At 29.8% G+C, this 16684-nt stretch overlaps 8 protein-coding genes across 8 annotated transcripts; 6 read left to right on the top strand and 2 right to left on the bottom strand.

Moving 5' to 3' along the window:
* The first annotated feature begins 561 nt into the window (after positions 1-561).
* Positions 562-2536, top strand: BX663DRAFT_505933 (major facilitator superfamily domain-containing protein). The gene is made up of 3 exons (XM_051527123.1): positions 562-1084; positions 1177-2040; positions 2113-2536. The coding sequence occupies exons 1-3, from the start codon at positions 866-868 to the stop codon at positions 2356-2358; spliced, it is 1329 nt and encodes a 442-aa protein (XP_051383952.1). The 5' UTR covers positions 562-865; the 3' UTR covers positions 2359-2536.
* A 246-nt stretch (positions 2537-2782) lies between these two features.
* Positions 2783-4281, top strand: BX663DRAFT_505930 (uncharacterized protein). The gene has a single exon (XM_051527122.1). The coding sequence runs from the start codon at positions 3095-3097 to the stop codon at positions 4157-4159; it is 1065 nt and encodes a 354-aa protein (XP_051383951.1). The 5' UTR covers positions 2783-3094; the 3' UTR covers positions 4160-4281.
* A 108-nt stretch (positions 4282-4389) lies between these two features.
* BX663DRAFT_485447 (uncharacterized protein) lies at positions 4390-4965 on the bottom strand (the record flags this gene model as incomplete). The annotated part of the gene is made up of 3 exons (XM_051524613.1): positions 4390-4664; positions 4751-4823; positions 4918-4965. The coding sequence occupies 3 exons, from the start codon at positions 4963-4965 to the stop codon at positions 4390-4392; spliced, it is 396 nt and encodes a 131-aa protein (XP_051383950.1).
* Positions 4966-5230: 265 nt separating this feature from the next.
* Positions 5231-6551, top strand: BX663DRAFT_470992 (ATP synthase F1, gamma subunit; the record flags this gene model as incomplete). Its single annotated transcript, XM_051524143.1, has 4 exons — positions 5231-5430; positions 5519-5553; positions 5636-5767; positions 5899-6551. Exons 1-4 carry the CDS (start codon positions 5378-5380, stop codon positions 6549-6551), a joined length of 873 nt encoding a protein of 290 aa, XP_051383949.1. The 5' UTR covers positions 5231-5377.
* Positions 6552-8103: 1552 nt separating this feature from the next.
* BX663DRAFT_505927 (uncharacterized protein) lies at positions 8104-9204 on the top strand. Its single transcript, XM_051527121.1, has 2 exons — positions 8104-8384; positions 8448-9204. The coding sequence occupies exons 1-2, from the start codon at positions 8216-8218 to the stop codon at positions 8852-8854; spliced, it is 576 nt and encodes a 191-aa protein (XP_051383948.1). The 5' UTR covers positions 8104-8215; the 3' UTR covers positions 8855-9204.
* Positions 8847-10348, top strand: BX663DRAFT_350965 (uncharacterized protein). Its single transcript, XM_051522170.1, has 3 exons — positions 8847-9203; positions 9279-9448; positions 9535-10348. The coding sequence occupies exons 1-3, from the start codon at positions 8891-8893 to the stop codon at positions 10282-10284; spliced, it is 1233 nt and encodes a 410-aa protein (XP_051383947.1). The 5' UTR covers positions 8847-8890; the 3' UTR covers positions 10285-10348.
* Positions 10349-11051: 703 nt separating this feature from the next.
* On the top strand, positions 11052-13132 carry BX663DRAFT_505925 (cysteine desulfurase). Its single transcript, XM_051527120.1, has 6 exons — positions 11052-11238; positions 11339-11535; positions 11597-11734; positions 11802-12287; positions 12528-12905; positions 12967-13132. The coding sequence occupies exons 1-6, from the start codon at positions 11085-11087 to the stop codon at positions 13012-13014; spliced, it is 1401 nt and encodes a 466-aa protein (XP_051383946.1). The 5' UTR covers positions 11052-11084; the 3' UTR covers positions 13015-13132.
* BX663DRAFT_535953 (Dbl homology domain-containing protein) lies at positions 13065-15344 on the bottom strand. Its single transcript, XM_051530612.1, has 6 exons — positions 14957-15344; positions 14612-14885; positions 14490-14541; positions 14303-14410; positions 14020-14216; positions 13065-13896 (listed from the first exon to the last, which is right to left on the bottom strand). Exons 1-6 carry the CDS (start codon positions 15198-15200, stop codon positions 13224-13226), a joined length of 1548 nt encoding a protein of 515 aa, XP_051383945.1. The 5' UTR covers positions 15201-15344; the 3' UTR covers positions 13065-13223.
* Between the last annotated feature and the right edge of the window lie 1340 nt (positions 15345-16684).

The raw sequence follows: 16684 nt of genomic DNA, 5'->3' as shown, positions 1-16684 counted from the left end.
ACACACTTATATCGGCAAAGATATAAATATAAACATGTGTATATTTATATTATGTCATAATAAGAGAAGGCTGTTTTATACACATGTTATATAATAATTTAATATGTAACTGTCAGTGCATAATAGAGTTTATACAAGATAATCGTGCTGTTGCTGTTGCTTCATAAAACCTAAATGTATTGATTATTAAATTGACGTCAAGTGGATAAACTCCGCGTGTATTGATGACATTGATCATTCTACATTTTTAATATTAGTTATCAAGATGTATGCATGCAATCTATAGCTGTTTACAAATTTATACGTATTTGTATGTATTCATGCATGTATGTGTGTATACATCTATCTATTTTTTTTTCTTTTGCTGTATTAATAACAAAGAGATAGTAAATGAGTGTAGAAGCAAGAAAAAAAAAAAAGGGTATGTAACCAATAAAGAGCAAAATTAGTCATTAGGTGCACACCTTCTGATTTTTTTTTTTTTTTTTTTTTTTTTTACTTATATAATTTTAGTTACCATTCATTTCTTCATCTCTCTTTTTCTCTATCTCTCTCTCTCTCTTTTTTTTTTTTCCTTGAAAAGAATTATTATATCATGACGCCTTTTAATTTATTAAAGAAAAGACATATTTTCTCATTTATAATTGCGCTTGCTGTAGCAAATGTATCTGGACCTCAGTATGTTTATCCAACTTATGGAACTTCTTTAATAAATCGATTTCATTGGAATGGTATAGAGAACAGTATGGTGAGTACAGCAACCTTTGTAGGCGTATCATTTTCTGGTCCCTTATGCGCATGGATGGTTGAACATTTAGGAATTCAAAGGTAATAAATATATATACCTTATTTATAATAAAATGAAATGATATATGTATATATATATATATATATATGTGTGTGTATATATATGTATGCATGTAGAACTTTAATCATTGCCGCTTTCACAGCCTTTACAACCCTATTTTTATTGGCACAAACATATGTAGGAAATTTATCAAATCATTACATTTTATGCTCCCTTTATTTAGCCTGTACTGGTGCTGCCGGTGCTGCTTCATATCTTTGTGCCCTTGACTCACAGGTACAAAAATATATATACATCTATTTATTTCTATTTTGCATGTATATATTTATCTGTGTGTGTGTGTGTGTGTGTGTGTGTTTTAAATATAGGCACAGAACTTTAAAGAATATAGAGGAATGAGTATGGGATTTACAAGTGCATCTTTAGGCATTAGTGGATTAGTATTCTCTCAATTAAATGATCGATTCTTTAAATCAAATCATAAAGAGGATAATACGACTTTTAATTTCTTAATCTTTGTTGGCTCTTGTACTTTTATTGTAAATATATTTGGATCGTTTATATTAGATTCGTTAAAGCAAGAGGAAAAAAGAAGAGTAGAACAACAACAGCCACAAGAAGATAATGATTTAACTTACTATACGCAGAGTATAAGAAGTTTCAGTACATCATCTACACGTTTTGTTGAAGACGATATGAACGAAGAAAGACCTTTGCTGTCAAAAAATGTCATCCTGTCTGTGGACACTATTTCGTCCATTGATATAAAAAATATAAGATATCAACATGAAGAGGAAACAGAGATATCAGGAATTGCTTTCTTTATGGATCCTGTTGGGTTTTCATTAGCATCAGCATTGCTTGTCATACTTGGATTAGGATATGTTTATTTTGCAAATCTAGGACAGCTACTGACCTCAGTTTCGCCTAAGGATATATCCTTTAGTGAAGCTCAACATTTACGTAATACGCATGTTTCAATCTTTAGTATTGCTAATTGTCTTTCAAGAGCTCTCTTTGGAGCATTGAGTGATCTCTTTAAAAAAAAAGTAGGTATTCATCGAATATGGTTCTTTTGGACTGCATCTATTGGCCTTATGATCTCCATGATCTTCCTAATCTCTTCAGTCTCAAATTCAAATGAACTCATCCTGTGTACAGTTATGACTGCTATTGTATATGGTATTACATTTGGTGTAGCACCTGCTACGATCACTGAATTTGGAACAAAGGTAAGAAAGGAAACAAGTCAAAAGTAAAGTAGTAGACTCTTTATTCATCTATTTATATATATATATATCAAGACATTTGCACGTAATTGGGGTTGGTTATTATGTGCACCAGCTATTGGTAGTCAATTATTCAGTGTGCTTTTTGGAACTGTTTATGAAAAAGAATCTAAACGTCAAGGAGAATTAGAAAGTTGTTATGGATCAGCTTGTTACAAATCAACGTTTATGATTGGTATTTTATCTGCACTTGTTTGTAACATGATAATGGCTGTAGCCATCTATAAAAAGGGCTTATATAAAAGAGGGTCTACCTTATAATTTTATGTATGTATTTATTTATCTATTTATTTCTTACCATGCATGCTCATTCTTTAAAGAATAGAATGATTAAATAATAAACATTTATCAGAGTTTCACAAACTTTATACATTCGGGAATTTCTGACAGTTATGCAGCTTACATTATTTCATATTTGTTTGTCCACCTCCTTTTGTAATAATAATAATAAAAAAAAAAAAAAAAAAAAAAAAGAAAAGTCCGCGATAGAACTAGAATTAAACAAGCTTTATCGATTACTACTATTATATATATATATTTAATCAATACAAGTCCTTCGTTCTACTCTGAGGACGTCATTCATTCTCACGCCTTTTATTTTATTGCGTCTTGTACTTTTATTTTATTTTTTCTTTCTAACTTTCCTTCTCTTAATATAATAATAAAACATGGATAGAGTAACAAATGAACGTTTACAAACAGAAAATGGTATGTGAAAAGTGAAAGAGAGAAATGATAGAGGTTATTTTAAGAGGGGCTAGAGAAAGAGAGATTGTGTATACGTATATGTGTGTATGTGTGTGTGTGTGTGTGTGTGTGTGTGTGTGTGTGTGTGTGTGTGGAAGGGGCTAATAGCATCAACGGTAATAATAATAATAAAGTGATGATGTAAAACTTTTTTTTTTCGCATTTATATTTGTATTTACATACTTGTGCTAATTTACTTCCTTTTTTTCCTTCCTTCCTTTCTTTGTTTAAACCCTTTAATATAGTATCCATGAACGAAACAACATCAGGAAGTCATTTTTTTCAACGTGTTTCATCTATTCCAATTATAAAAGATGCACAAAATATGGCCAATATGACATTCATTGGTAGATTGGCTTTATCTACTGCAAAGCATGCTATGAGCATGACACAACCACCAAAATATCTTCAGGATTATGTTAAAATAGCAGATGATTTTGGTTGTCGTTCTTTGGATGTAATTCAAGAGAAAGTACCTATCCTTACTCAGCCAAGTTCTGAAATCATGTATGCCTTTGTCAAGCAACCTATGATTGATTTAAAAGTCGGTATCTATTCTACTCTTCAAACTGTAGCACATCCTGCTCATGTTGTAACCCAAGGAGCAAGTAAAAGACTTGGTTTGGTTGTTGATAGCTTTGAAAATGCCGTCGATGTCTATCTTCCTTTAGAGAATGAAGTGAATAATGAAAATCCTGTTGGCGATCATCAACATCATCATCATCATCAAGATGATGTTGATGAGAATCAAATTAAGAGAGCTTTCAATGTAATGGGTAAAGCAACTCATCGTATTGGCCAAAGAGTCAGTCATTCATCTCCTAAAACGCGTGAGGAAATGATAAAGATGGCTGAAAATAATTCGTATATCAAGAAAATACTTGAACAACTTATATTCTTCAAGGATACTATCATTCAAAGTATGAACGTATATGGTACTGCTGCTGCAGATCGATTGCCTGTCTCCGTTACTGTCTATGTTCATCAAACAACCCTCTTTTTCACCCAGGTTATTTTAAAACTTTATAATCAATTAGGCAGTCTTAAATCTCAATCCTCACAAGCTCCTTACTGGTTGAAGCAAAAATTAGAACAGGTTTTAGAATTAGTTTATCAACAACTTGGAGAAATTGGAAATGAATTTTTACGTAATGATATTAGTACTGTCGATAAATTTAAACATATTGCAGGCCGTATTATGATTCCTCTTCAAAGTATTGTTTCATATATCAATACTTATATTGAATCTATCAAACATCAACTAAATTATCGTGTTCATTATTTTGGTTTAAATCAAAAAATCAAAACTCAATAATCATATATGAGCGTATGTACAGATATATTTATAAATATTTATATATTTATATTTACTCTTGCTTTTCTATATACGCATATAAATATATGTTTTCTCCTTTTCTTTCTTTTTGTGAATAAATATGATATATATAAATAAATATATTTATGTGTGTGTGTGTGTGTGTATACATATAATGTCTATAGTCATATAATATCTATAGTCATGTATTTATACATTCCTTTATTTATTTACTGGCTTTTGTTATCAGTTGGCGTTTCAATAACTACACCAAAGGCACCATTTTTACCCTTCTCTGTTACAATTAATTTTTTAGTATCCTCTCCTTTAGAATTGGTAGCTTTTACTATAAGTTTTAATTTTTCTAATTTTTGCTGTCTTTCCATCTGACATCCTTCAAAGGAAACGGCTGAGACACCACAAAAGGTACCTACTGCCCAATTAGCAGAAGTAGGGACTTTTCGTTTTAAAGCAAAACGAATTGCACCCATAGTCACACCGGCCACTATTTTTTATCTATATCAATATGTCTCGACTCTTTCTTTCTTTTTCTTTTTCTTTTTTTTTTTTATCCATTGAATGTTTACTCACCAATACCATACAATAAAGCGTTACGAGCACAGGGGATTTTGTTTACCTCTTTAAAGTCTTCAAGTTTTATAGTCTTTTATTATTATTATTATTATTAAAAAAAAGGGAATAATTATGTTCATGTCAAGAAAAAAAATTTTTTTTTTAGTCAATCTGTATTATTTTACCTTTAAGGCATCCATAAATTTAGGGGAATCTTCTTCTGATGTAGACATTATGTATTAAAGTAATTCAAAAAATATATACATTAAAGGTATACACCTATTTTGACCAGCATGAATTTTTTTTTTTTTTTTTTTTAAAAAAAAAAAAGCTTGAAAAAAAAATGGAGTTTAAAAGGCTTCGAATGACATCAATAATGCGACCACGGCCCCTCCTCTCCTCCCCCGCCTCAGTATGTCTAGAGAAAGACTTTCAGGGCACAATTTTTTTTATCGGCATTTTTTTTTTTTTTTTTTTTATCATTATTATTTTTTCAAAAATAAAATAAAATAAAAAGTGGAGGTGGTATTATTGACCCAGGCAAAAAAAAAAAAAAGCTAATTTTTTATTGGGGAAAAGGATAATAAGGATGAGTTTAATTCTATCCCTTTTTTTTCATATTTTGCAACCATTTCGAAATAAATCATGTTGAACATTGTAGCTCGTAATGCCGTTCAAACCTGTAAGACACCTATGAGGTAAACAAATAATATATATATATATATATATAAAGGGGGAGGGGAAGAATTAGTTCAAAAATGATTATTTAACAACAATGACCATTAGTGTTCAGGTCCGTAACATGGCCACTCTTAAAGAAAGTAAGAACAAACATACGATTAGAATATGATTTTTGAAATTGGATTAGCTTTCTAACCTTGCTCTCCTATAAAATATATATAGTTCAACAACGTTTAAAGTCTGTTCAAAATATTGAAAAGATTACCAAGTCCATGAAGATGATTGCTTCTACTAAAGTCAGCAAAGCTCAACGTAGTATGGAATCTGCTCGTGTTTTTGGTGAAGCTTCCAACTGTAAATATTAGAAAATTAAAAAAAGAAAGATAAAGAGAAAAAGAAAAGGGGGTGAAACGAAAGGAGAAAAGACAGAGAATTATTAAGGAAAAAAAAACTGAATAACTCGTATATATTCATTTTTATTATAGCTCTTTTCACAAATGCTGAGACTAAGGCTACTGAAGCAGGTAAAACTCTTTACATTGCTTCATCTTCTGATCGTGGTCTTTGCGGTGGTATTCACTCTAGTGTTTCCAAGGCTACCCGTAGGGCTATAGCTGAACAGCCTGAATCAAATCTTATTGTTCTTGGTGATAAGCCTAAGGCACAATTGGGTCGTATTCTCCGTAAGAACATTGCCCTTACTTTTAATCAAATTGGTAAGGACGTTCCTACTTTTGAAGAAGCTTCATCTATTGTTGATATTATTAAATCTTCCGAAACTGAATTCGATACGGCCCATATTGTATATAACAAATTCAATTCTGTTGTTTCTTATGAAGCCAATATCCTTCCCGTCTATTCTGAATCTTCTTTCAAGGCCTCCCCTAACTTTGCTGTTTATGAAATCGAAGACGATGTCCTTGCTAACCTTCAAGAATTTGCTTTTGCCAATACCCTTTATTGGGCTATGGTTGAAGGTCATGCTGCTGAGATGTGTGCTAAACGTGCTGCTATGGAAAATGCTACTAAGAATGCAGGTGAAATGATCCAAAAGCTGACCATGACTTTCAACCGTGGTCGTCAAGCGGTGATTACGAATGAATTAATTGATATCATTACTGGTGCTTCTGCTCTTTAAAATTATAAAAAAAAGGGGGATGGGAGGGGAGTTGTTTATTTATAAATATATGTGTATATACATATTCTAAATATAATGATTTGAAATTATACGAAAGCTTTTTTTTTAAAAAAAAAAAAATGTACATATACAAACAAGCCAATCCATACATGTATAAGCAAGTTAAATTACTGCATTCAATGATTTGTAAGCTTTTTTTTTTTTTTTTTTTTTTTTTTTTTTTTGAAGATTGTTAATTTAATTAGTAAATTATGGAAAAAGATACATAAAGATAGATAGACTGATAAAGAAGCTTATATATATATATGTGTGTGTGTATAATATGAAAGCAATACAAGTATTATATACTATTCTTTAACATATAAAGTGATATTAAAATAGTATTCGGTACAAATCAAATGAATGAATCCGAATAGTTATACATGACAAGAAAAAACGATGGATTGTCTCTTTTAGATAGGATCGAGAATAAGTAAAGAATTAGAGCTAATTGTTTTTAATAAGTAGAAAAGTAGTATATCCTCCTGACAAAATCAAGTTTCTCTGCTATAACAATACCCTCCCCTTCCCTTTTTTTTTTTCTTTTGTTTGTTTCTGTATATTTAGTTCCTATAGCAAGTATTATAATATATACGTATTTTAGTCAAACTTTCGGTTAAATTTTAGAAACTAAAAAAAAAGACTAAATAAAAAAGATAATGAATATACGCGTATGAGTTATATATATATAAAAAAGAAAAGAGGGGGAGGGGAATTACTTCAAGGATATTATCCCTTCTTCTTTCAAATATCATCACTTGTTACCGAGAGAATATCTTTTATGTTTGATTGCCTTTTGGGCATTTATTTCATACTATTATTATCTGCTACTGTCATACACATGTGAAAATATTTTATAATAATACAGCTGTACTATCTAATATAATCAAGTAACATTGGATGATTTGATGTTCTAAAATATGACAAAGAATAGATAAATCCTTATTATAATAGATATGTATATACTTTATGTATGTCTTTAAGGTAGAACGCCTTTTTATTTATTTATTTATTTTCTTCTTTTTGAAGGGAATTAGATTAGTTATACTTTTGTGTAAACTTTTTGCTGTATCACGTAACTTTTTTTTTTTTCATGTGTGTATAAAAACGTATGCACAACATATATTATTACATTTAGTTTAGTAGTTATACTACGTGTATATGACAAAAAAAAAAAAGTTGTTTAAACTATCATAGTTATAAGCCCGTCCCAATAATATAGATGCTATTAGCCGCTTAATAAGACTAGATTCTCTCTCTCTCTCTCTATCCCTTCTTTTTTTTTTCCTTTTTTTTTTTTTTTTATTTTAAAGTTGCATTGCATATTTACAAACAAAGATATATAAATCAATTTTATCCAAAATAGTATAATCAGAATCAACTACATTGACCCTCCGAGATATCAAACAACATCAAAAGCCAATAATCCTTTTTCTCAAGCATAAAGACGATTTCACTATTTGTTTATTACCCACCCACTCTCTCTCTCTCAATATATACACACACACACACACATACATATAAATAAAAGAGAGAGACAGAGAGTAAGAGGGTGTGTGCGTGTGCGTATCTTGTATTTATAGTCATATAAACGCGCATCACTCTAAATTATATACAATTAAAAGATGGAATACCAAAATACAGAAATAATGCAATGCTGCTATGAAAACCAAGAACAGCAAAACTCTTCATGTATCCATCATTCTCATCTTATCTATTTTCCTGAAGACTGTTTCTATCTATCTGATACTTTATTAGAGCCATCACTTTCTTATAATAACACAATGACTTTAGGTAATGAAAAAAAAAATAATATTAATAAAATATTACAATCATATTCATATAAAAATGAGTTAGGACATACTATGCCAATTGATTATACTACTACAAACTTACACAGTCAAACTGTATGCAACAATAAAGAAGGCTTATCTTTATCTGAAGCTTCATCGATAATCGAAATTCATAGTCCCGATATTCATCCGGTTTCCGACATGACTATGACAACAAACACAATCGATCTTCTTTCATCATTAGAAAATACAGTAGCACAAGCTATGACGAATGCCGAACCATTACGTTCTTCAATGACAACTATTGAATGGAATCATAAGGACACATACCAACAACATGTATTTAGTATTGATCATCCTATCGAATCTTGTTGGCCTCAGAATAAGATAGATTTTTATAAACAGGATATAAAAGATATTCAAGAGGTATTGAAGAGGGAAAAATATATATATATATACAACCATATATAAATAGATATAAACATAGTATGTTTATAGGATTTTCCTATGCAAAGTCAGGAAGAATATCAAGTCGATTTAAATAATTCAAGAGAAGAGAGTGCTTCAAGTATGTGTGATTTGTCAAATAGTAGCAATAGTAGTCATTGTAATACAGTTTGTTTTCCTCACTCTGATGAGGACTGGAACTCTGCAAGTCAAAAGACGAAAGAGGGGGGACAGTCTTTGAATGGCACATTCTCATTGAAAGAAGAAGCAGCTTTACAAGACTATTCATTTTTTCAATTATCTAAGGAAGAGCTTATTCAGCGTGTAGTTGAATTAGAAAGAGAAAAACAATTAGCATTAAATAAATTAGCTGGTATATTATTCATTGTTATTCATGTTTTTTTTTCGTCATATAACTTATTTTAATATTGGGTCTTGTGTATATTAGGAGATAAGTTAAAATCACCTACTACTATCTTAGGATGTAATACTACTCAGTCTGATGGGTCAGATGAAGAAGAAACTTATCTATGTCGTTGGATAGGCTGTTACTTTACTTCAACAACCTTAAATCAACTTATAACTCATATAAAAGATATTCACATAGGAAGTGGAAAGGTATTGATATTTGAATAATAATAATAAAGAACAGAGCCTTCTCATATAAATTCTTTTTCTTACATACCATTAACTCTTGTAAATAGGCTGCTTATTATTGTGAATGGTCTTCTTGTCCTAGAAAAAATAAACCATTTATAAAACGACATAAAATGCAAAATCATATGCGAACTCACACGGGTGAGAAACCTTTTGAATGTCATGTTGAAGACTGTGATAAAAAATTCTCGAGGTTAGATTCTTTAAATACTCATATCAAGACTCATTCAAATACTCGACCTTATACATGTCCGATTGAAAATTGTAATAAAGCTTATTTTCATTCGAGATCACTTCGTAAGCATGCAAAATCACACCCATCATCATCATCATCAAATACTACTAAAGAATTCATAAAGAACGCAGGTTCGTCATTATCGAATGATCCCTTACACATTGCTACAATGATACCAGAAAAAGTGAATATCATCGATCCCAATTCTTCTCTGCCTATTCATTCTAAGCAACGGCAACTAGACGATCGTCATCCTATCTATCAACAGAATAATCATGACTTGCAGGTATCGTCCCAAGAGATTTTTGTACCCAATTTTATTACACCTGTCATGCGAGGAGATATACAACACATTTCACCTAATCATTTATATAACGGAACAACAAATTTGATTGGGCGACAACAACAACAACAACAACAAACATTTGCAGCTGGTACTGCCTATAACAACACCTGCATTATTCCCTCAGAATCTTCTTTTGTCTTTCATAATAGTCAACAACAACCGTCTTATGACTTATATTTATTACCATCACAACAAATGCACCACAGCTACAATTGAATTTATTAACTATAACTAAACTAAACTATATAAATGATGCCTCTTTTTATTATTAATAAGCAAGTAAAAAAAAAAAAAAAAAAAAAAAAAAAAAAAAAAAAAAAAAAAAAAAAAAAAAAAAAAAAAAAAAAAAAAAAAAACTTATAGTAAACATGAGTGCTTTCACTTTATCATTTTTTTTTCTTGTGTCTACAACTATGAGGACATTTATAGAATACTTTATATTCTATTGCATGGTAGAAAAGAATAAGAAAAAAAAAATTGCTACATGATAATGATGATTAACTTATCAGATTTATTTGAAACATTTGAATATCAATTTCCGATTTGTTTGTAGTAAAATGGCTACAACGATTTTATAATATCTCCTTTTTTCCCCGCTTCTTTTATGTTTCAATAATTACTAATAATTTATTTTATTGGTCTTTTTTTTTTATATATAGGCTTTCAAGGAGACAATAGTAATAAAAGATAGCTTTCCTTTTTTTTTTTTAATTGTGTAAAATCGATTGTAATAATTACATCGATACGAGCTTTATTTTTATTTTATTTTTTTTTCATTTATTCAATAGTATGTAAGATATATTGATAAAATACATATAAAGTTGATTAAAAGTCTGTATAACATTTTCCAAAAAATGAATCTGATTTACCATTATTAGTGGTCCAACTAAAAATTGGCACAGCATCTTTTTTTTTTTTTTTTTTTTATTTTATTTTTTCATTTTCCGAGCTGTGTATATGTTTCTTTTTTCTTTTTATTTATTTATTAATACAAAAAAAGAAGAAGACTGGACACTATGTTAAGAAAAGCATTTCAACGTTCTTTAACAAGATCTTTTATAGCAGAACCTTTATATAAAACAACTTTACCCATTTCAAGTCGATTGTTTTCTATCAATGTAAAGCAACAGCAAGAAACAACAACCACAGAAACCCTCAAACCTACTCTTGGTAAGAATATAATTTGCAAAAAAAAAAAGAGGATAATTACACATGTATATTGACAATGTGTTTGTTTTGTTTTACTATTTTTTTTCTTTTTAAAAAAAAGATTCTTTGGGATTTGAATCAAAAGTTGTCAAGGGGTATGACAGGCCTATCTATCTTGACATGCAAGCAACAAGTCCTACCGACCCTAGAGTTTTAGATGCCATGCTTCCTTATATGACTGAATTATACGGTAATCCTCATTCTAGAACTCATCCATACGGTTGGGAGACTGAGAAAGCTGTTGAGCTTGCTCGTGAGGTAAATTAGATGACAAAAAAAAAAAATTAAATTTATTATATTAATAATACAATTCTTTTAGCATGTTGCAAAATTAATCAATGCTGACCCCAAAGAAATTATCTTTACTTCAGGCGCTACAGAATCAAATAATATTAGTATAAAAGGTGTTGCAAGATTCTATAAAAACAAAAAGAAGCATATTATCACAACACAAATCGTAAGTCGCAAAACAATAAAAGAAAAAAGTGATGTATTACTAATATACATTTTTTTTTTTTATGTAGGAACATAAATGTGTATTAGAATCATGTAGAATGTTACAGGAAGAAGGATTTGATGTAACCTATCTTCCAGTTCAATCCAATGGTCGTATTGACTTGAAGCAGTTGGAAGAAGCGATGCGACCTGATACAGCTGTTGTCTCCATCATGACAGTGAATAATGAAATTGGTGTAATTCAACCTATAGAAGAGATTGGTAAATTATGTCGATCAAAAAAGATCTTTTTCCATACAGATGCTGCGCAAGCAGTAGGCAAAATCCCATTAGATGTGAATGCAATGAACATCGATCTGATGAGTATTTCGGGTCACAAAATTTATGGTCCAAAGGGTATTGGTGCTGTTTATGTGCGTAGACGACCAAGAGTTCGTCTGGAAGCTGTACAAAGTGGTGGTGGACAAGAAAGAGGCTTAAGAAGCGGTACAGTACCTCACCCATTAGTTGTAGGTTTTGGTGAAGCTTGTAGAATTGCTAAAGAAGAAATGGAGGTAAACTATTATATATATATTTATATTGATCCGATGATGAAAATGCCTTCCAAAGGCCTTACAAGAAAGGGAGTGAATAGTTACGTTTTGGTTGCTTGCAACCAAGTCTACCTCCCCTTTTTTTTTCTCTTAACAGAAAAAAAAAAAAGGTAGATAGTAAGGTTTTCATAATGAGCCATGTGCAGGGGTTCTGAGGATCATTTAAGATTATTTAAATTTAGCTACTAACACTTCAAATAGTATGATCATGCTAGAATCTCAAGACTTTCAAAGCGTTTGATTGAAGGTATTCAATCTCAAGTTGAAGAAGTGCATCGTAATGGTGATCCTGAACATAATTATCCAGGATGTGTTAATCTATCATTTGCATATGTTGAAGGAGAATCATTATTAATGGCATTAAAAGATATTGCATTATCATCAGGTTCTGCATGTACATCTGCATCACTCGAACCATCCTATGTGTTGCGTGCTTTAGGTGCAGATGATGAAATGGCTCATAGTTCAATTCGTTTCGGTATTGGTAGATTTACTACAGATGAAGAAATTGATTTTGTTATCAAAAAGGTAGCTCAACATGTAGGCAAGTTAAGAGAAATGTCTCCTTTATGGGAAATGGTAAGTTTATTAAAAATATATATGTATATGTATATGTGTATGTTGACATGCTATTTTATAGGTCCAAGAAGGCATTGATCTTAAATCTATTCAATGGGCTCAGCACTAATATTTTGTACAATTAGAGTACACAAATAAGATATATATAGGAAATAAAGTAAATAAAGCCAAATAAGTATAATAATTATTTATTGTTATTATTACATAATCATTATCCTTAGACTGGTTCTTACTATAATAATAATAATAATAATAAAAGTATTTAATAAATATAAATTTACAATGAATAAGGTAGGCAGGAATAATAAGAAAAGAACCCTATTTCTTCTGTGATATGTGTTTACTTATTTGGCGTAAAAAAGTGATCCAAGCATTTTGTTCAGCTTCAGTTTGAGTTCGCATAATAAAGAGACGTTTATTACCATCACCAGTACCATTTCCTGAGGCAAAAGAAAGACCTTCGCCTCGAAGAGAAGTGAACATGACCTCTGAAGCGATATCATTCGAGATATGCATCTCGAACCCAAAAATGGACGCCTGATCTTCGGAAGAAGAAAAAGAAGAAGACGGCGACTGTTGTCGTGGATCGATGATTGGAGACTTATTACGTGACATGAAAGAACTAAAAGAAGATAACGATGATTTTTTCACTTCTGTCATTTTGGCGATATATTTGGCTGATAGAGGCATGATTTCTGCATTTCTCAAATTAATTGTTCCTTTGTATATTAATTTTTTTTTGCTATTAGTTGACCTGTTATTATGATTATGATTATTATTATTATTTTGTTTCATTTTTTGACAAAAGAAGAAGAGATCATTATATAAAAAATAAGTGCGAATATCGTTTAGACAGTGAGGATTAGAGATATCAATTTTAGTTAAAGGACCATTGATAATTAGCCTTCGAGTTGCTGTTACTGCTGCAGGATTATCTTGTATTGTTTGAAATGCTTCCAAGGCTCGAATGTGTGATAAACGGTCTTTTATTCTAGTTATATATATATTATATACATTATGTAAGAGGGTGGTCTGGATTGGGGGTGGGGTGGGGAGGGAAGCTTCTTATTATATATACATATACATATGCATATTCATATATTTATATACTTACACATCTTCCCATTGGAAGTTACGTTGTTCAAACTTTTCTTTTACTCCCATTAAAGCCCGATAATCGGGATGTGATAATTCTGTTGCAGTCGATAATTGCGATACAAAAGATGTATATGCAGAGAGCCGAAGAATAGGATTTTTTAGATAGAATAGAAAATCTTTCGTATTTGGTATATTTGCTCGGGAAACACAATGCTATTATAGGAACATGTAAATACAGACATGTCACACACACACACTATTAATATATATATATATATCTGTATATAAAAATATATTACTTCTATAAATTTAGGAAACCCTGATGATCTTCTGTAAAGAGTATCTATTGTAACGATTACATCTGGGAAATTATTTAAATATTTTTCATATATAATTGATTTTTCATACTAATAATGATTCGTGTAAGTAAAAGAGAAAAAAAAAATATATATGTTTTTATACATATTGACATGTAATCTCTCTTACAAAATTGGTAAATAAATCGGATATGAATTGTGTTGGACCCCACATCTTGAATCTATAAAAAAAAAAAAAAAATAAATCAATAATTTTATTATTATTATTATTATTATTATTATTAATGGTACCTTTCTTGTATACTTTTATGAAATGATTTATGTGCTCTGGTTAATTCTTTTGATATTTCAAATAAATCGATTAAAGCATTTTTGAAACAAAAAGTAGGATATTTTTGGAATATATCAGCATTATTAGTCTCTTGAATCCATCTTTCCATTGGTTCCATGTAATAAAATAAAAAAAATTCGAGATCCATAATATATTCTTCTTCTGTCTGACATATTTGAGAAACTGTATTTAATTTATGTGCTACATTCCTTGCCGCATCTGCCACTTGTCTTTCTACAAAAAAAAAAAAAAAATGCAATTGTTTACAAAAGATATATTCGAGCTAAAATAGATATTAAAGGTACCATAAGGTTCTGATTCTACTTCATCATTGTATGTTTGATAAATCTCGTCAATAATAGCCAAATCATCAATCAATTGATAATAATTATCTGATTTAGGTGTTATAAAATCCAAGGAATATTCTTTTTCTGAATAATCAAAACTATTATCTCTTCCACTACTGCTGGAATAACTATTTGCTGATACAATAGACGCTTGTCGCCATAAATTACTTTCATTATAATTATTAGTCATAGAAGAACTCATTGTATATTTGCTTTATTTATTAATAAGAAAAAGAAGAATAAAGAATAGGAGAGAAAGAAAAAGAAAAAGAAAAAAAAAAGGTATAAAAAATTAAGAATTCTTTTTTCTGCCAACAATCTTTATATGGGATACATTTCATCTTTACTACTATTTCATTAGAGAAGAAGATCATTTATAGTATGTGTTTATGTATGTGCGTGTGTATGTGTATGTGTATGTGTATGTGTGTGCGTGTGTGTGTGCGAACATGTTATGGAAATGGTATTTTCCGAATTGTGCTTGCAATAGTTACACATCTTTTTTACTATCTTGTGATTAAACTGTTTTTTTGTAACTTTCTTTATATGTTAACTATTTAGATGATATCAAAATACAATTGAATAATATAAAGTACTTGATTATTTTAACTATTAAATAAATTCAAAACGCAGATGGTACATATAATCGAGAATAGCAGAAGGAAAAAGAAACACACACACACACACATATATATATATATATACACAGAGATAGAGAGAGACAGAGAAAGAGAAAATCACATTTTCTTATTTAGTATTTTCATGTTGATTAAAGTTTTTACTAAATTGTCCAAGTCACTCAAATATAAAATAAGAAATCACATTTTTTGAGCTAAAAGAGATAAAGACTATAATCATGAATAATGGCAGTATTGGTATAATTAGTCTGTGCATAAAGTAATAGCAGTAGCAAAAGAGAAGATATAGTAAAAATTATGTTTAAATAAATCACTTACATGATAAATGAAGACTGATTTATTATCACCTTTTAGAGAATGCCCGACCTGTAGAACGAAAAGAGATTGCAATAAATATATTAAAATTTTAGGTGATTATTGAATATAAATAGATTTTTTAAGCTGTCAAATATGTATATATAAAAGCAATTCTTACAGAAAAGACACTAACCGAAAATAACAATAAACATTGAACTTAAGAACTTGAATAAAATTCCTTGTAAATATACCTTTTAGCGAAAGAAGTTCATTATTATTTGACAATACAGTATACAAAAAGAGCGCTAATTGATATAAGACAGCAGTATATCAAATACTAATGAAAAAAAAAAAGAAGTGATAAAGTTATTTATGCATCATTTGAAAAATAGATTAAATTCATGTCAATAATAGGAACACATCAATTGCTTACATACATGAAGGAAGATTATTTGAATCTTTACTGTACATTAAATTTTTAATGATAGGGTCTGAAAGAAGATCATACTTGACATTGAGTTGTGTAAATTGCTAATTACGGAATTCAATAGAAAAATTCAGTTGCCATCGTGACCTATTGAAGCCTTTTTTTTTTCTTACATAAACATCTTGAACTTTTTCCCTCTTAAAACATAGATCAAAGTCTTATCATCTATAGCTATACGTTATACCAATTGTTTGTTACATATCGGATACATAGTCTTAATATCGTCCGAAAAAAAAAAAAGAGTACTACAATAATTATTAAACA

Source organism: Cokeromyces recurvatus, assembly GCF_025118155.1.
Source record: "Cokeromyces recurvatus strain NRRL 2243 chromosome Unknown BX663scaffold_9, whole genome shotgun sequence".
Lineage (NCBI taxonomy): Eukaryota > Fungi > Mucoromycota > Mucoromycetes > Mucorales > Mucoraceae > Cokeromyces > Cokeromyces recurvatus.
Note: the sequence above shows the minus strand (reverse complement) of the source record. Positions and strands in the feature narration are given on the sequence as shown.

Excerpts from the sequence above, each read along its gene's own strand:
- BX663DRAFT_350965 (XM_051522170.1), top strand. The coding sequence starts at position 8,891 with ATGCAAAGTCAGGAAGAATATCAAGTCGATTTAAATAATTCAAGAGAA. Across the intron at positions 9,204-9,278 it reads AGCATTAAATAAATTAGCTG|GAGATAAGTTAAAATCACCT; the intron begins GTATATTATTCA and ends TGTGTATATTAG. Across the intron at positions 9,449-9,534 it reads TTCACATAGGAAGTGGAAAG|GCTGCTTATTATTGTGAATG; the intron begins GTATTGATATTT and ends TCTTGTAAATAG.
- BX663DRAFT_505925 (XM_051527120.1), top strand. The coding sequence starts at position 11,085 with ATGTTAAGAAAAGCATTTCAACGTTCTTTAACAAGATCTTTTATAGCA. Across the intron at positions 11,239-11,338 it reads AACCCTCAAACCTACTCTTG|ATTCTTTGGGATTTGAATCA; the intron begins GTAAGAATATAA and ends TTTAAAAAAAAG. Across the intron at positions 11,536-11,596 it reads CTGTTGAGCTTGCTCGTGAG|CATGTTGCAAAATTAATCAA; the intron begins GTAAATTAGATG and ends CAATTCTTTTAG.
- BX663DRAFT_535953 (XM_051530612.1), bottom strand. The coding sequence starts at position 15,200 with ATGAGTTCTTCTATGACTAATAATTATAATGAAAGTAATTTATGGCGA. Across the intron at positions 14,542-14,611 it reads CATAAAAGTATACAAGAAAG|ATTCAAGATGTGGGGTCCAA; the intron begins GTACCATTAATA and ends TTTTTTTTATAG. Across the intron at positions 14,411-14,489 it reads CCGATTTATTTACCAATTTT|TATGAAAAATCAATTATATA; the intron begins GTAAGAGAGATT and ends AATCATTATTAG.
- BX663DRAFT_505933 (XM_051527123.1), top strand. The coding sequence starts at position 866 with ATGATATATGTATATATATATATATATATATGTGTGTGTATATATATG. Across the intron at positions 1,085-1,176 it reads TTTGTGCCCTTGACTCACAG|GCACAGAACTTTAAAGAATA; the intron begins GTACAAAAATAT and ends TTTTAAATATAG. Across the intron at positions 2,041-2,112 it reads TCACTGAATTTGGAACAAAG|ACATTTGCACGTAATTGGGG; the intron begins GTAAGAAAGGAA and ends ATATATATCAAG.
- BX663DRAFT_505930 (XM_051527122.1), top strand. The coding sequence starts at position 3,095 with ATGAACGAAACAACATCAGGAAGTCATTTTTTTCAACGTGTTTCATCT.
- BX663DRAFT_505927 (XM_051527121.1), top strand. The coding sequence starts at position 8,216 with ATGGAATACCAAAATACAGAAATAATGCAATGCTGCTATGAAAACCAA. Across the intron at positions 8,385-8,447 it reads TAATAACACAATGACTTTAG|GACATACTATGCCAATTGAT; the intron begins GTAATGAAAAAA and ends AAAATGAGTTAG.